The sequence below is a fragment of the Hemitrygon akajei genome, chromosome 25 (assembly GCF_048418815.1).
Source record: "Hemitrygon akajei chromosome 25, sHemAka1.3, whole genome shotgun sequence".
In the NCBI taxonomy this organism is placed as follows: Eukaryota; Metazoa; Chordata; class Chondrichthyes; order Myliobatiformes; family Dasyatidae; genus Hemitrygon; species Hemitrygon akajei.
In genome coordinates this window covers 49,066,450-49,082,565 of record NC_133148.1, presented here as the reverse complement: position 1 = coordinate 49,082,565, position 16,116 = coordinate 49,066,450, and the positions used below count along the sequence as shown (strand labels likewise).

The following is a 16,116-nucleotide window of genomic DNA, read 5'->3' as shown; positions in this document are numbered from 1 at the left end:
ATGGAGCTTCGAAATATAGAGGGGTAATAATAAATGGCTGAACCAAAAGGAATCTGATTGGACAGTGGACCATGGAGGAAAATGCAGGAGGAGGGGATCCAAATGGAGATGATGGGCAGGTGAGAAGAAGTGAAGGGATGAGGGGATTAGAAAAGAAAGAATAAAGGTGTGGGAACTGGGGGAGATTACTGGGAGTTGTAGAAATCAGTACTCATGACATCAGATTGGCAGATATCTGGATGGAATATGAGGTGTTGCTGCTCCAACCTGACTTTGGCCTCACCAGGGCAGTAGAGGAGACCATGGACAGACATGTCAGAATGGCAACGGGAAGTCAAATTGAAATAGGTGGCCACAAGGATAATAGAAAATCAAACTGAAATGTAGAAGGGTGAGATAGCCAGTTTGAATTGCATGTTTTCTTCTCTCTCTGTTAAACCCATCCAAAAAGATACCAGAGACAGGTCTGGAATCCAGTAAATGGATTGTAATAAAATTCAATGACGAACTGTATACACAGCCAATTGCTTTATTTCACACTTTCTTGCTGAACAATGATACTGTTGGGTTGAACCATCGGAGAATGTTGCATTGAGATTACTCATGAAAAAGAGGATTGGCACAGACTTCGAAAATCAGCGGGGACATTTTCCACCTGGAAATAGAAGATTCATAGATTTAAGCTTGGAAAAAAGGGAGCCCCACATATTCCCCCTCTCTATCCTTTGTATGTCGTAGTCTAGTACAGTTAGTAAATCAATTATTCTTCAGACATCACTCTCCCTCTTAATACATCACGGTGACCATCGCTATAAAACAGGAAGGTGCGTTTTGGTCCATTCCTGCCAGGCACTGTCAGGTAAGTGATTGTTTCAAATCCACCAACAGATCTCTGAGTGGAAGGGAGCACGGTGTGTTCTTGGGCAGATCCATTGTGGAAGACATGTGGATTGACAAGACCTCTATTGTGTAGTGTACAGTCATCTGAACTGATCCGGAAGATATCCACATCTCTTGGCATGTGGGTGGGATGAGAAAACTAAAGGATCTGTCACCCATTAACCGGAGAGGGACGGCTCCCGATACAAAGTGCTCAGTGAACCACAGATCAGTGTGGAGGAGTGCTTCAATGGGGTGGAGTTCAATTGCATGGCTCAGAAATCTCCTTCAACTTCCCAAGTGTCAGCACTGACCAATAGTACCAAAGTTGGGAAAGAGATCAGCGATTAAATAGCCAGCGTTAGCTACCTGTGTCAAAATGTTTGACATTTCCATTGTTATGTGTGATGAGAAAACCAGATGGAGATGGGGACCAGAGTTGACCCCCCCCCCCGTGAACTATGCTGCTAATGAGAGAGAGAGAGAGATGAAGAACAGGGGTAGAGGTATCTGCTACAGATAAGAGAGAGAGAGACACACATGATTTAGTATTATGGCGTATTCACTGATCGTTTACCTTTTGCTGCAAGGACACTTCTTTGCTTATTAACATTCCTGCTGAGACAGCAGGGAGGGGCCTAGTTTGATGGACATGGACATGTTGAGTTGATGGATGGCTGATACCCCATCAGGGGAGATAAAAGACGGGTCTGCTGAGACACCAGCAGACACACCATGAAACATTGCAAGAGTGTTCTGCACCCACAGGAAGGTGGGGGCCTGGAGGATCGTTTCAGGGGAATCGGTCCAGAGCTCACGGTGGATGAAGGCAGGCTGGTGGGGACTTGTGTGTGTGTCCACTCTTGCCCGGGTGACGAGTCCACCACTGAAGAATGGTCTAGCCTGGGGCAGAAGGGTCATAACCAGTGACCCCAATGGTACAACGGAACAAGAAGACGACGGAAGGTTTGCCTGCTGCAGCTGCTCATCTCTTGCTCGCTCGCTCGCTCTCTCTCTCTCTCTCTCTCTCTCTCTCTCTCCAACATTGCAACACAACAACTACCTCAACCCAAACTGAACTGAACTGCACTCTGCATATTCTTAGGACTATTCATTTACCCCTAGACTTTGATAGAGCTTGGTTTTGATTCTTATTCCTACACTTCTGTATTTATCATTGCTAACCTGTTTTACATGAATATTTGCATTTTTGATACTGTATTACTTAGTTTACTAATAAACACCTTTAGTTACAGTACCACCAGACTCCAACGTATCATTCCATTTCTGCTGGTTTAGTAACCCGGTCACGGGATACGTGACAAATTGGGGCCTCTATCCGGGATTTTGAACGTTAAATTGGGAGGTTGTTGAATTGATCGGGGTAAAATTCCCTTATATGATTCAGTTGTGTGGGAGACGGAAAAGGTAATCAGCAGAAATGGAGATTGACGAATTTCTTAGGGAACCGGAAGCATTAGAGGATGCCAGAAAGTTGGAATTGTTGAATATTGCGAGACGGTTGAAACTCTCGACAGTGAAAGTCAGAGATATAGAGAGCAATAGCCGCGTATTATGTATCCCAGGAGGTGTTCTAGGTAGAGGAGTTGGAGCCGTTTCCTGAAAGTAAACCTAACGGGGTTGAGCTCCAGCTTCAGATGGAAAAATTAAGGATGGAGGAGCAGGAAAGGAAAAGGGAGCATGAGCTCCAAGTAAGGAAGCTGGAGGCAGAGAAGGAAAGAGAAGAGAAGCAGTTTGAGCTGGAAAAGTTAAAGGTATTGCAGGGAGGGGACCAGGCAGTAGACACATACAGAGGGTTCAAGATTGGTCAGGAGGTTAAGTTGGTACCCCCCCATTCGAGGAGATAGATGTCGATAGGTACTTCCTCCATTTTGAGAAAGTGGCTATGAATCAGGAATGGCGTAAGAGGAAGTGGGCTGTTCTGTTACAGAGTGTTCTTAAGAAGGCTCAGCAAGCCTATTCTGAACTGTCTATGGAAGAGGCTAAGGATTATGATGAAGTGAAAAGGGCTATACTGAGGAGTTACGAGTTGGTTCCAGAGGCATACTGGCAGAAGTTCTGGAATTTGAGAAAGCCGTGGGACCGCACATATTTAGAGTTTGCCCGTGAAATGCACATGTATTTTGAGCGCTGGTGCACCTCAAAAGGGGTCAGTGGAGATGTTGATAAACTGACACAGCTGATGCTGATTGAGCAGCTTAAAGGTTGCGTCCCTGAGGGTATGAGGACCTACCTGGACAAGAAGGAGGCAGAGACTCTGTCTGCGACTGCCAAGTTAGCAGACGAGTATGCCTTAACCCACAAGATAAAATTTTCCCCAAGTAAGAGCTACCACAGGAGTAGTAGGGACGGTAGAGAAAGCCCACCGGCGAAGTCAGAGAATAAGCCAGGGACTACTGGAAAAGGTAAGGAGGAGGAAAAGCAGGCTGGAAGGAAGTTTCCCAGCTTCACGTGTTATAATTGTGGGAAAGCTGGTCACATAGCATCTAAGTGCCTGGCTCCGAAGAAGGAGACAGGAAAAGGAAAGACAACATCCCCAACTGGTTGCATTGAGCCGGTCAACAGACCAATGGGGAGGGAGGGGTTAGATAGAGCCCAAGAAGGGCACAAGAAGTTTATTTTGGACGGGATGGTATCCGTGAAGGAGGGGGAAACCCCAGTTCCCGTGCGGATCTGGAAAGATACTGGGGCTGGTCAGTCACTGATCCTAAGGAAGGTGTTAGAATTCGGTGCTGAGACCGAGACTGGGGAGGTAAATGTGATAAAAGGTATCAGAAAAGGTACTGAGGCCGTACCTTTGCACAAGATATTTCTGAAATGTGACCTGGTATCCGGACCAGTCATAATAGGGGTGTAGTCTGATCTACCGATGGACAACTTGGATGTCCTCCTCAGTAATGATCTTGCAGGTGGGGATGGTATTCAGCAGTGAAGCTGACGAGCAAGCCTGTAAGTGCTGGGGACCCACCCATAGATTCCAAGATTTATCCCGCATGCGCAGTAACTCGCAGCATGTCTAGGAAGGCGGCAGAGGCAGGTTCCAGGTTAAATGAGTCCAGCGTTGATTTAGCTGAGACATTTTTACCAGCCTTGTATCAGAAGGGGTTAACGGATGAGGGGAAAAAGGATATTGGGGTTAAGGAAAGTAAGGGAGAGGAGGTGGATCTACCATTAGCAAGGAAGGAAATTATAAAGGAGCAGAGATGTGATGAGGAGCTTGTGGCGTTGAAAGAGACAGCTCTCTCTGAAGCAGAAATTAACAAGGAACCGGTGGGCTACTACCTGAAGGAGGGAGTATCAATGAGAAAGTGGAGGCCGATCACTGTGCCAGTCAATAAGGACTGGGCGGTGGTACACCAAGTGGTGGTTCCGAAGGTTTATCGGGACGAAATTTTGAACCTGGCCCATAAGATACCCTTAGGTGGACACTTTGGAGTGAGGAAAACAGTAGATAGAGTTATGAGAGACTTTTACTGGCCAAACATGAGGAAGGATATTATTGACTATTGTAGAAGGTGTCACACGTCAGGTGGTAGGAAAGCCAAATCAGGTTATCCCTAAGGCACCCCTTCGACTGATACCCGCCTTCGAGTCATCGTGGATTTTGTGGGTCCCCTGCCTAGAACTGCGAGTGGGTGGCAGTACGTGATGGGTATGATGTGTGCTGCCACTAGATTCCCGGAGGCTGTGCCCCTGGGGAACATTAAAACTCCCACGGTGGTAAAGGCACTCATTAAATTTTTCACCACGGTAGGGTTGCCTAGGGAGATACAGTCAGATCAGGGGAGTACCTTCACGTCCCGTACATTTCAGCAGATGTTGTCTCAGATGGGAGTTAAACAAATTCTGGCCTCCGCATACCACCCAGAATCTCAGGGGGTGTTGGAGAGATTCCACGTGACTTTAACGACCATGATTAAAACATACTGTCAGGAAAATACTCGAGACTGGGATGATACATTGCCATTTGTGTTATTTGCAGTGAGGGACACGGTTCAGGAATCTCTAGGGTTCAGTCCATTCGAGCTCGCTTTTGGTCATAGGCCCAGAGGACCCCTAACCTTACTTAAAGAATAATGGTCTAGCCCGACAGTGCATGTCAATGTGATTGACTATGTTTTGAAGTTCCGTGAGAGGCTCCACAAGATTTGCGACCTTACAACGAAAAATCTCAAAGACTCCTAAACTAAAATGAAACAGTGGTATGATAGATGAACACAAGAACAGATATTTCAAGTGGGCGATAAGGTCTAGGTTCTGTTCCCATTAGTGACCAACCCCCTACAGGCGAGATTCCAAGGGCCGTACAAGGTGATTAAGAAAATAGACTCGCTGACTATGTGATCAAAACCCCTGATAGGAGGAAGCCGAGCCAGTTGGTACACGTTAATATGCTGAAAGGTTATCGTGATGCAGAAACCGTGCCAGTCGGTGCTGTCACAAAAACAGATGAGGCCGTAAGGATTGAAAATGAGGGGCCCGAACATCTTGAAAAGATAGACATAGTGCCCACCAACTAGAGAACTCTGTTATTTTGGCCAACTTTGCTGATAATAAGGTCAGTCATTTGAAGCCTGGACAGAGGGAGCAGCTGACAAAGCTAATTAACCGGCATGCAGAGTTATGCCCAGACGTTCCGAGGAGATGCGAGGAAACCACAGATGATGTTATTGTTAACTCAGCCCAGCTTATTAAGCAGCCCCCCCCCCCATCGGATGAATTTGGAAAAGAGCAAGCTAGTGGAAAAAGAAATTGAACATATGCTAGCTGCTTGTATTATCCAGGATTCTTCCTCAGCGTGGGCATCTCCATGCATGGTTGTCCCGAAGCCTGATGGTAGTGTAAGGCACTGCACAGATTACAGAAAAAAGACCAGCCATTAAATAGGCAGAGTTAGTTACCTGTGTCAAACTGTTTGACATTTCCATTGTTATGTGTGATGAGAAAGCCAGATGGAGATGGGGTCCAGAGTTGACCCCCCCCCCGTGAACTATGCTGCTAATGAGAGAGAGAGATGAACAGAGGTAGAGGCATCTGCTACAGATAAGAGAGAGAGAGACACACATGATTTAGTATTATGGCTTCTTCACTGATCGTTTACCTTTTGCTGCAAGGACACTTCTTTGCTCATTAACATTCCTGCTGAGACAGCAGGGAGGGGCCTAGTTTGATGGACATGGACATGTTGAGTTGATGGATGGCTGATACCCCATCAGGGGAGATAAAAGACGGGTCTGCTGAGACACCGGCAGACACACCACGAGACACTGCAAGAGTGTTCTGCACCCACAGGAAGGTGGGGGCCTGGAGGATCGTTTCAGGGGAATCGGTCCAGAGCTCACAGTGGATGAAGGTAGGCTGGTGGGGACTTGTGTGTGTGTCCACCCTTGCCCGGGTGACGAGTTCACCACTGAAGAACGGTCTAGCCTGGGACGAAAGGTCATAACCAGTGACCCCAACGGTACAACGGAACAAGAAGACGTCGGAAGGTTTGCCTGCTGCAGCTGCTCATATCTCACTCGCTCTCTCTCTCTCTCTCTCTCTCTCTCTCTCTCTCTCTCTCTCTCTCTCTCTCTCTCTCTCTCTCTCTCTCTCTCTCTCTCTCTCCAACATTTCAACACAACAACTACCTCAACCCAAACTGAACTGAACTGAACTCTGCATATTCTTAGGACTATTCATTTACCCCTAGACTTTGATAGAGCTTGGTTTTGATTCTTATTCCTACACTTCTGTATTTATCATTGCTAACCTGTTTTACATGAATATTTGCATTTTTGATACTGTATTACTTAGTTTACTAATAAACACCTTTAGTTACAGTACCACCAGACTCCAACGTATCATTCCATTTCTGCTGGTTTAGTAACCCGGTCACGGGGTACGTGACACCATTGTTTTCTTGGTCTAGGATCTCTTTCTAATAACTGTACCAATTGGTTCATTGTGAGATGGAGCTCATGAGACAGAGAAGCATGCAGATTTCTCAGCAGAGACACAGCTCAGTATATTCTTTGCTTGGAGACTCAGTGCCATTGATCAGTAACAATGAGCACTGTGAATCAATGAGAAACTCTTTCTCCATCTGGGATGAGCCTGGGATTCAGGCAATTTAATAACTTCACATCCCAACATCCCAGTCTTACTGTGGCTGTGCCTCTCCTCATCTCTGCAAACTTCACCACACACACAAACTTCAGAAAACATCGTATTCTTTCAACTCTGCTCGCTCATACAGCTTTACTACTTCTGCTGGTGCCTGTGGTTTTGGCATTCTTGCTTACAAACACTGAATCCTCTGTCCCTGTTGAAATGAGCAGCCATGAGTGTATCCTTCAGTTAGGGACAGATGATCTGGCAAAATGGGTTCAAATCCCAACCAGGCGAATGGGAGTTTATATTGAATTCATATATGCTTTCCGGAATGAATAGAAGAAAATGGAAGGATTTGGAGTGTTATTTGTAGCTTCTGAGAAAAAAATCATTCATCCATATCAGGCCTGGCTGGTCTGTGACTCCAGACCTGCAGCAATACGGCTGAACCTGAATCACCATCAGGAATGAAGTAACAAGTCCCTCAGTTCTAGAGCGATCAGTGATTGATAGGAAATGATACATGAATAAAACAGCTCTTTGATCAAATTTCTGGCACCTGTCCTCTGGGTTGGTGTCACTTTTGTGTGATTGCACTCAGGTGAAGTTGTTGAGGTCGTCTCCCAATGCACGACCATCAGTTCACGTACATTGCTGCTCTCTGCATTTAATGTGCACCAGTGATTCCCAGCTGCAGCAGAACTACCCCAAAATGGGACGGTAACATGTCCTAAGGGGGCATTTAGGAAAATAGAAGTCATCAGGTGGAGTTCTTTGAGGTGCCGATAAGCTCACTAAGGCACGAGAACTGACTGACCATTAGTAGAGCAGGCACTTCATAAAAAAAGATGAGGCACTGGAACACAGGAAAAACCATAGCTCTTCAGGCCGTGAGTACTCGTCGTCACAACGCGTTTGAAACTCAGCAATCTCATCTTCCCCACCAACCAACCAGACATTATTAGAGATGCATAAATTAGCAACCAAGGTGTCCAACAGTTCCCCCTGACTTGCAGTATGGAACAAGTTCATGCTATTTAACAGTTCAGCTACACACTTTCAAATTTGTCTACAGATGGATGGAAAACAGGTTGTGCAACGATACAGCCCTGGCCGTAACCAAATGGTGAAATAGAGTCAAACACTGAACCTGTCGACCCCGAATAGCATATGTACAATTTATCAAAAATGGAAAAGTTTATCCAGAGATTCTCTTTTGTAAAATGCTAAAAACAAATTCAATGAAGAATTAATCTACTATGAGCTCAAAATGTACATTGAGGATAAAAGTATTCTGATTGGGAACATGATTTTTGTGCAACAGATGGAGCACCATATATGATGAGTCACCATGCTGATTTAGTGGGGAAAAATATTCTAAGTCTGTTTGCAATCCATTGTGCTATTCATGTCAACATCTCGCAGCCAAACAACTTCAGCCAGCGACATTTTACAAGCATGACTCTTGGTAATATCTGCTCTCAACAAACTTAAACCTCATCCATTAAAATAGCAGAATGTTTTGCCAGTTAAGTCAAGAAGTGGTGAAGAATTTGAACATTTGCTTCTTTACACTGAGATTCATTGGCTGTCAAAAGGCTGCTGCTGAAAAATTTTCCTTGAGCTTTTAGACACTCTGGTTGAATTTTTGCTAAAATTCGACAACAGCTTGGAAACAAGATTGAACTTCTGCGTGGAGAGTCGCACACCTAGCTGATCTGTATGACAAAATGAACATTCTAAATATGAAACTACAAGGTGAGAATTTCAACTCACTGCAAAAAGTGCAGTGTCCACTTCTTTTGGCAAATTGGAACTATATAACTAAAACATTGGGACGCGGCCCGAAATGTCGACTGTACATCTTCCTATAGATGCTCTCTGGGTTGCTGCATTCCACCAGCATTTTGTGTGTGTTGCTTGAATTTCCAGCATCTGAAGATTTCCTCGTGTTTGCGAGAAGAATGTTCTCACAGTTTCCCTGCATGGAAAGTATGGCTCTGTCTTTCACAGATGGTGATTTACAGGAGTTCTACAGTCACTGAAGAAAGATTTTCAGACTTGATTCGAGGATTTGAATGATCCAGAAATTCTGGACTGGGTGATTAACCCATTTCTTTGCAAGGTAGAACAGGAAGAGAGTTTTCAGGAAGGAATTATCAAACTCTAGAATGATGAAGAGGCAAAAATGCTTTTCAAAACTGTTGGGTTTTATGGTATGTGGCTACACTGTCATAAGAAGTTTCTTGGTCTTTGGAGAAGAGCCAGACTGCTTTGCGTTACATTTCCATTCACCTACCTTGCTGAAAGAGGCTTCAGTGCAGTGAACCACATACTCAGAAAAACAGAAACCACTTGGACATTGTTACATGTGGGAGGTTAAGGTTTTTGCTATCACGTCTCGAACTAGATATTTCAACTCTTGCTAAAAGCCATCAAGCTCAAGGATCACATTGACATTGAAGCTGCTGTATGGCACACAGGTCTGTGTAAGCTAGGATTCAAGACAAGTAAAAATTTAAAGCAGAATAATTTTAAAGCAGAAATATTTTTGCAATATGGGAGTGCCAGAAAGGATATTGTGCTTAAGAGGAGCATTGGCAAGTATGAAGGTGTTTTAGAGAGGCATTGGCAAGTATGAATGTGCTTTGGGAGGGGGTGCAGTCCACTAAAAAGAGGTTGGGAAACTCTGGTATACACCATTTACACACTCAGTCACCTTCAGGCACATGGGGTGTTTTCCTCTTTGACATTTAGTGTGGAGTCTGATTGTGTTTGTGTCACGGTTGAGGCCTTCAATGAGACAGTGTCTTTGTCTGAGGAAGAGCAGATGTAACACACATGGTTTCAGTCTGACTGGGACAGATCATCTGACAAATTATGATGTGTATTTCTCAACATCTCTTTTTTCAGAAAGATTATGATCAATTTTTTTTGAAGTAGAATGTCCATGGGTATAGACCAGATGATCATTGTTTTCGTATAATATCACAAATATTGAATCCTAGGTGTACATTGAAGCATCACTGAATTGTGAATCTCAGTTTAATCAGCCACAGCGGATAGTGAGGTCAGCTGAGATCATCGGGGTCTCTCTTTCCGCCATCACGGACATTTACACTACACACTGCATCCGCAAAGGAAACAGCATTATGAAGGTCCCCGCGCAACCCTCATACAATCTCGTCTCCCACCTGCTGTCTGGGAAAAGGCTCCGAAGCATTCGGGCTCTCATGACCAGACTATATAATAGTTTCTTCCCCCAAGCTATCAGACTCCTCAATACCCGAAGCCTGGACTGACACCTTGCCCTACTGTCCTGTTTATTATTTATTGTAATGCCTGCACTGTTTTTGTGCACTTTATGCAGTCCAGTGTAGGTCTGTAGTCTATTGAAGCTTTCTCAGTGTTGTTTTTTTTATTACATAGTTCAGTCTAGTTTTTGTACTCTGTCATATAACACCATGGTCCTGAAAAACATTGTCTCATTTTTACTATGCACTGTACCAGCAGTTATGGTCGAAATGACAATAAAAGTTGACTTGACTTGACTTGATTGTGATGTTGTTAAACATGTTTTCTGCAGGTTTCTCAGTTATGTCTCATATCAGCCTGGTCTTGATGTTCAGTATGTCCTGGGAAATGTGATCCCCTCGTAAAACATGACAGAGTCAGTATCACTCCCCTTTTTGCTGAATGCTAGTGTTATTCCACAAGAAGTATATCATTCTGTCAATGTTTGGGTAATTCTAACCAACCATTCTCCTTTCTGACTTTCCTTGGATCACTGAATTTCCCTCTTGGACTGAATTCAGTGTCTGGAATGTGGATCAATCTAACTTTAGCAATTTATCTGATCCAGTATTTACACACAAAGCATATCAGATGGGAGAGACTGGTTAGACCCCGTGTCTTGTCTCACCAATTTGTCTTGTGCCCAACATTATCGAAGGGTCATCCGTCCTTTGACTGAGTCAATTTGGAATTTCTGCCCCGTTCACCTTCATCACCTCGTGCCTCACAGCCACTGGGTGAAAAACAGGTTCCAGTTCTTGCTGACTGGAGTCAGACAGGAGGGAATCTGGCCAAGGAAACTGGAATTGGGATCTGAGTCACACTGAAGCAACAATGTACACAAATGAATGAGTGTATGGACAACCAGAAACACAAGAGATTCTACAGTTGCTGAAATCTTGAACACGTACTAAACGCTGAAGGAACTTGGCAAGTCAAGTAGCAACTTTGGAGGGGAATAAACAGTCGATCTTTCAGGATGGTACTTCACTGGTACTGGATTGGAAATGGGCAGAAGCCAGAATAGGAAGGTGGGTGGAGACGAGAGGAACATGTACATAAAGCTTCAAAAAATAGAGTGCTCTGGGTAACCCTTGGTTTGTGGGCCAAAGGGTCTGTATTGTGCTGTAGATTTTCTCTGTTTCTATGGACACATTCTGTCAAATGAGAGATGAGACCAGGTGAGGGGAAAGGGTGTGGATGAGGGAGGGTATATGAATTAAGAAGCTGCTAGGGGATGTGGAAGAGATAAATGGCTGAACCAGAAGGAATCTGATTGGACAGTGGACCATGGAGGAAAATACAGGAGGAGGGGATCCAAATGGAGATGATGGGCAGGTGAGAAGAAGTGAAGGGATAAGGGGATTAAAAAAAGAATAAAGGAGGGGCATTTGGGGGAAATTACAGGGAGTTGTAGCAATCAGTTCTCATGACTGGCAGATATCTGGACAGAAAATGAGGTGTTGCTGCTCCAGTCTGACTTTGGCCTCACCATGGCAGTAGAGGAGGCTATGGACAGATGTCAGAATGGCAATGGGAAGTCAAATTGAAATAGGTGGCCACAAGGATAATAGAAAGTCAAATTGAAATGTAGAGGGGAGAGAAAGTCAGTTTGAATCACATGTTTTCTTCTCTCTCTGTTAAACCCATCCGAATGGATAACAGAGACAGGTCTGGAATCCAGTAAATGGATTGTAATGAAATTCAATGATGAATTGTACACACAGCCAATCGCTTTATTTCACACATTCCTGCTGAACAATGATACTGTAGGGTAGAACCATCTGAGAATGTTGCATTGAAATTACTCATGAGAAAGAGCATTGGCACAGACTTCGATAAACAGCGGGGACATTTTCCACCTGGAAATAGAAGATTCATAGATTTAAGCTTGGATAAAGGGAGCCCCATGTATTCCCACTCTCTATCCTCTGTAGATCACATCCTATCGTGATGAGGTTGTGTCAGCCACAATAAATACATGTGCTCTTTGAACCTGGTCGAGGATCACAATATTCACTCGAGGACTGGGCACCAATTCAAAGATAATCCAGGCACCTACATTTCTGTGAGTGGACAATCAACAGGAGATTCTCTCAGGAAACATTGGAAACAGACCCTGGAGACTGAAGCAAATACAAAATTGCAGAGATATTATTTGAGGAACTAACCCTGATGAGAGAGGGAAAAGGGAACAGGGAGATATTCTCCAGATGGTAAATCATGGGATGTGAGTTTTGCGCACTAACTTATTTTCATTATAGCTACATACAGAGACAGAATGGACAGGTGACCTAATCTTACACCTTTCCTGCCCAGTAGATGGGGTTTAAGCTGCTGGTGATACAGTTGATTCAAAGTGTAAAGATCATCTGTACATCAGTCAACAAGATTGACAGTAGGGACAGGAATTGTGTGGGAGTTAAGTAGTCTCAAACTGTTAGTAAATTAGACCAACTTCTTCAGACATCACCCTCCCTCTTGATATGTCACGTTGACCTCGCTATAAAACGGGAATGTGATTTTTGGTTCATTCCTGCACAGGTACTGTCAGGCAAGTGATTGTTTCACATCCACCATCATGATAATGTCTTAAGGGGATCCTTAGATTCCTGTAAATAATGGTTAAGGTTGAGTGTGTATTCTGGTTTGAGAATGGCTGCAGCGTGTTTGAGCAGCTGCTCTTTGGAGTGAGATAAGGATTAAAAGCTCACAAAACCCACAAAAGAATGTCTCCTGATTTTTCACAACTTTTGGTTTTGACAAAAGGCGGTTGCTGATGGAGATTAGATGGGGCAATCATTTCTTAATTAAAGCATAAAAGTTGGTGGATGTTCTTATCTTTGTAGTTAAGTTTTGGCTCCAACAAACAAGGTACGGCACTCCTTTCTTAATTAAAGTGGCTGGAGTGTCTATCAAACTGGTTGTCCCTTTACATCAATAATTCATTTACTTGACTGGAATATCCATTTTGTTTGAGGTGATCAAGTAGTCTTTGTCTCGGGCTATCACTGTTGCTGGACATGTGACTGTGGGAGTTAGCTAGAAATTATTTTCTGCATACTTGACAAAGATGGTATAAAAACTGTATCTCTGTACTTCAACAGAGAGTCTTCTGTGGCTGACTCTGTGAAAGTGCAGAAGGAGGGTTCTCTCTCATAGCTTGCTACTAATAGAGGTGGAAAAGAACCAACTGTGGTACTTGTTTCATTACATCGGGTTGATCACCGTTAACAATCAGATCTCTGAGTGGAAGGGAGAATGGTGTCGTCTTGGGCAGATCCATTGTGGAAGAGATGTGGGTTGACAAGACCTCTATTGTGAAGTGTACAGTCATCTGTACTGATCTGGAAGATATCCACATCTCTTGGTATGTGGGTGGGATGAGAAAACTAAAGGACCTGTCACCCATTAACCGGAGAGGGACGGCTCCCAATACAAAGTGCTCAGTTGACTACAGACTAGCGTGGAGGAGTGCTTCACTGTGGTGGAGTTCGAGTGCTCTCCTCAGAAATCTCCCTCATCTTCCCAAGTGTCAGCACTGTCCAATACTACCAAAGTTGTGAAAGAGACCAGTGATTAAATGGCCAGCATTAGTTACCCGAGTCAAAATGTTTGACATTTGTTTGACAAAATGTGAGACAGAGAAGCATGCAGATTTCTCACAGAGTATATTCTTTGCTCAGTATATTCTTTGCTTGGAGATTCAGTGCCATTGATTCATAACAATGAGCACTGTGAATCAACGAGAATCCCTTTCCTCATCTGGGCTGAGCCTGGGATTCACTCAGTTTAATAACTTCACATCCTGATATTCCAGTCTTACTGTGGCTGTGCCTCTCCCCATCTCTGCAACCTTCACCACCCACACAAACTTCAGAAAACATTGTGTTCTTTCAACTCTGCTCACTCATACACCTGCACTACTTCTGCTGGTGACTGTGGCTTTAGCATTCTTGCTTACAAACACTGAAGACTTTGTCTCTGCTAAAATGCTCAGCCATGAGTGTATCGTACAATTAGAGACTGATGATCTGGCAAAATGGGTTCAAATCCCAACCAGGCGAATTGGAGTTTAAATTGAATTCATATATCCTTTCCAGAATGAAAAGAAGAAAATGGAAGGATTTGGAGTGTTATTTGTAGCTTCTGGGAAAAAAATCATTCATCCATATCAGGCCTGGCTGTCTGTGACTCCAGACCTGCAGCAATATGGCTGAAACTTAATCATCATCAGGAATGAAGTAACAAGTCCCTCCTTTCTAGAGCGATCAGTGATTGATAGGAAATTATAAATGAATAAAACAGCTCTTTAATCAACTTTTGTGGCACCTGTCCTATGGGTTGGTGTCACTTTTGTGTGATTGCACTCAGGTGAAGTTATTGAGGTCGTCGCCCAATGCACGATCATCAGCTCACGTACATTGCTGCTCTCTGCATTTAATGTGCACCAGTGATTCCCAGCTGCAGCAGAACTGCCCCAAAAGGGGGCGGTAACATGTCCTGGGGGGCATTTAGGAAAATAGAAGTCATCGGGTGGAGTTCTTTGAGGCGCTGATAAGCTCACTAACGCACGAGAACTGACTGACCATTAGTAGAGCAGGATATTCAAAAAAAAATGAGGCACAGTAACACAGGAAAAACCATAGCTCTTCAGGCCGTGAGCACTCGTCGTCACAACGCGTTTGAAACTCAGCAATCTCATCTTCCCCACCAACCAACCAAACATTATTAGGGATGCATAAATTAGCAACCAAGGTGTCCAACAGTTCCCCCTGACTTGCAGTATGGAACAAGTTCATGCTATTTAACAGTTCAACTACACACTCTCAACTTTGTCTACAGATGTATGGAAAACAGGTCGCTCAACGATACACCACTGGCCGGAACCAAATGGTGAAATAGAGTCAAACACTGAACTTGTCGACCCAGAATAGCATATGTACAATTTATCAAAAATGGAAAAGATTATCGAGATTTTCTTTTGTAAAAAGCAAAGAACAAATTCAATGAAGAATCAATCTACTATGAGCTCAAAATGTGCATTGAGGATAAAAGTATTCTGATTGGGAACATGATTTTTGTGCAACAGATGGAGCACCATATATGATGAGTCACCATGCTGATTTAGTGGGGGAAAAAAATTCCAAGTCTGTTTGCAATCCATTGTGCAATTCATGTCAACATCTCGCAGCCAAACAACTTCAGCCAGCGACATTTTACAAGCTTGACTCTTGGTAATATCTGCTATCAACAAACTTAAAGCTCATCCATTAAAATAGCAGAAAGTTTTGCCAGTTAAGTCAAGAACTGGTGAAGAATTTGAACACTTGCTTCTTTACACTGACGTTCATTAGCTGTCAAAAGGCTACTGCTGAAAATTTTTCCTTGAGCTTTTTGACACTGTGGTTGAATTTTTGCTGAAATTCGACAACAGCTTGGAAACAAGATTGAACTTCTACGTGGAGAGTCACACACCTAGCTGATCTGTATGACAAAATGAACATTCTAAATATGAAATTACAAGGTGAGAATTTCAACTCACTGCAAAAAGTGCAGTGTCCATTTTTATTGGCAAATTGGAACTATATAACCAAAACATTGGGACTCAACCCGAAACGTCGACTGTACATCTTCCTATAGATGCTGCCTGGCCTGCTGCGTTTCACCAGCATTTTGTGTGTGTTGCTTGAATTTCCAGCGTCTGCAGATTTCCTCGTGTTTGCGAGAAGAATGTTCTCACAGTTTCCCTGAATGGAAAGTATGGCACTCTCTTTCACAGATGGTGATTTGCAGGAGTTCTGCTTACACCTGCAGTCACTGAAGAAA

At 43.8% G+C, this 16,116-nt stretch overlaps 1 gene segment (V, D, J or C); it reads right to left on the bottom strand.

The window, feature by feature from the left end:
* Positions 1–513: 513 nt before the first annotated feature.
* The window catches only part of LOC140716616 (Ig gamma chain C region-like), a 96,765-nt gene continuing 81,162 nt past the window's right edge, over positions 514–16,116 (bottom strand). Inside the window, 1 exon segment of the C gene segment in view lies at positions 514–655. Coding sequence covers positions 636–655 — 20 coding nt within the window.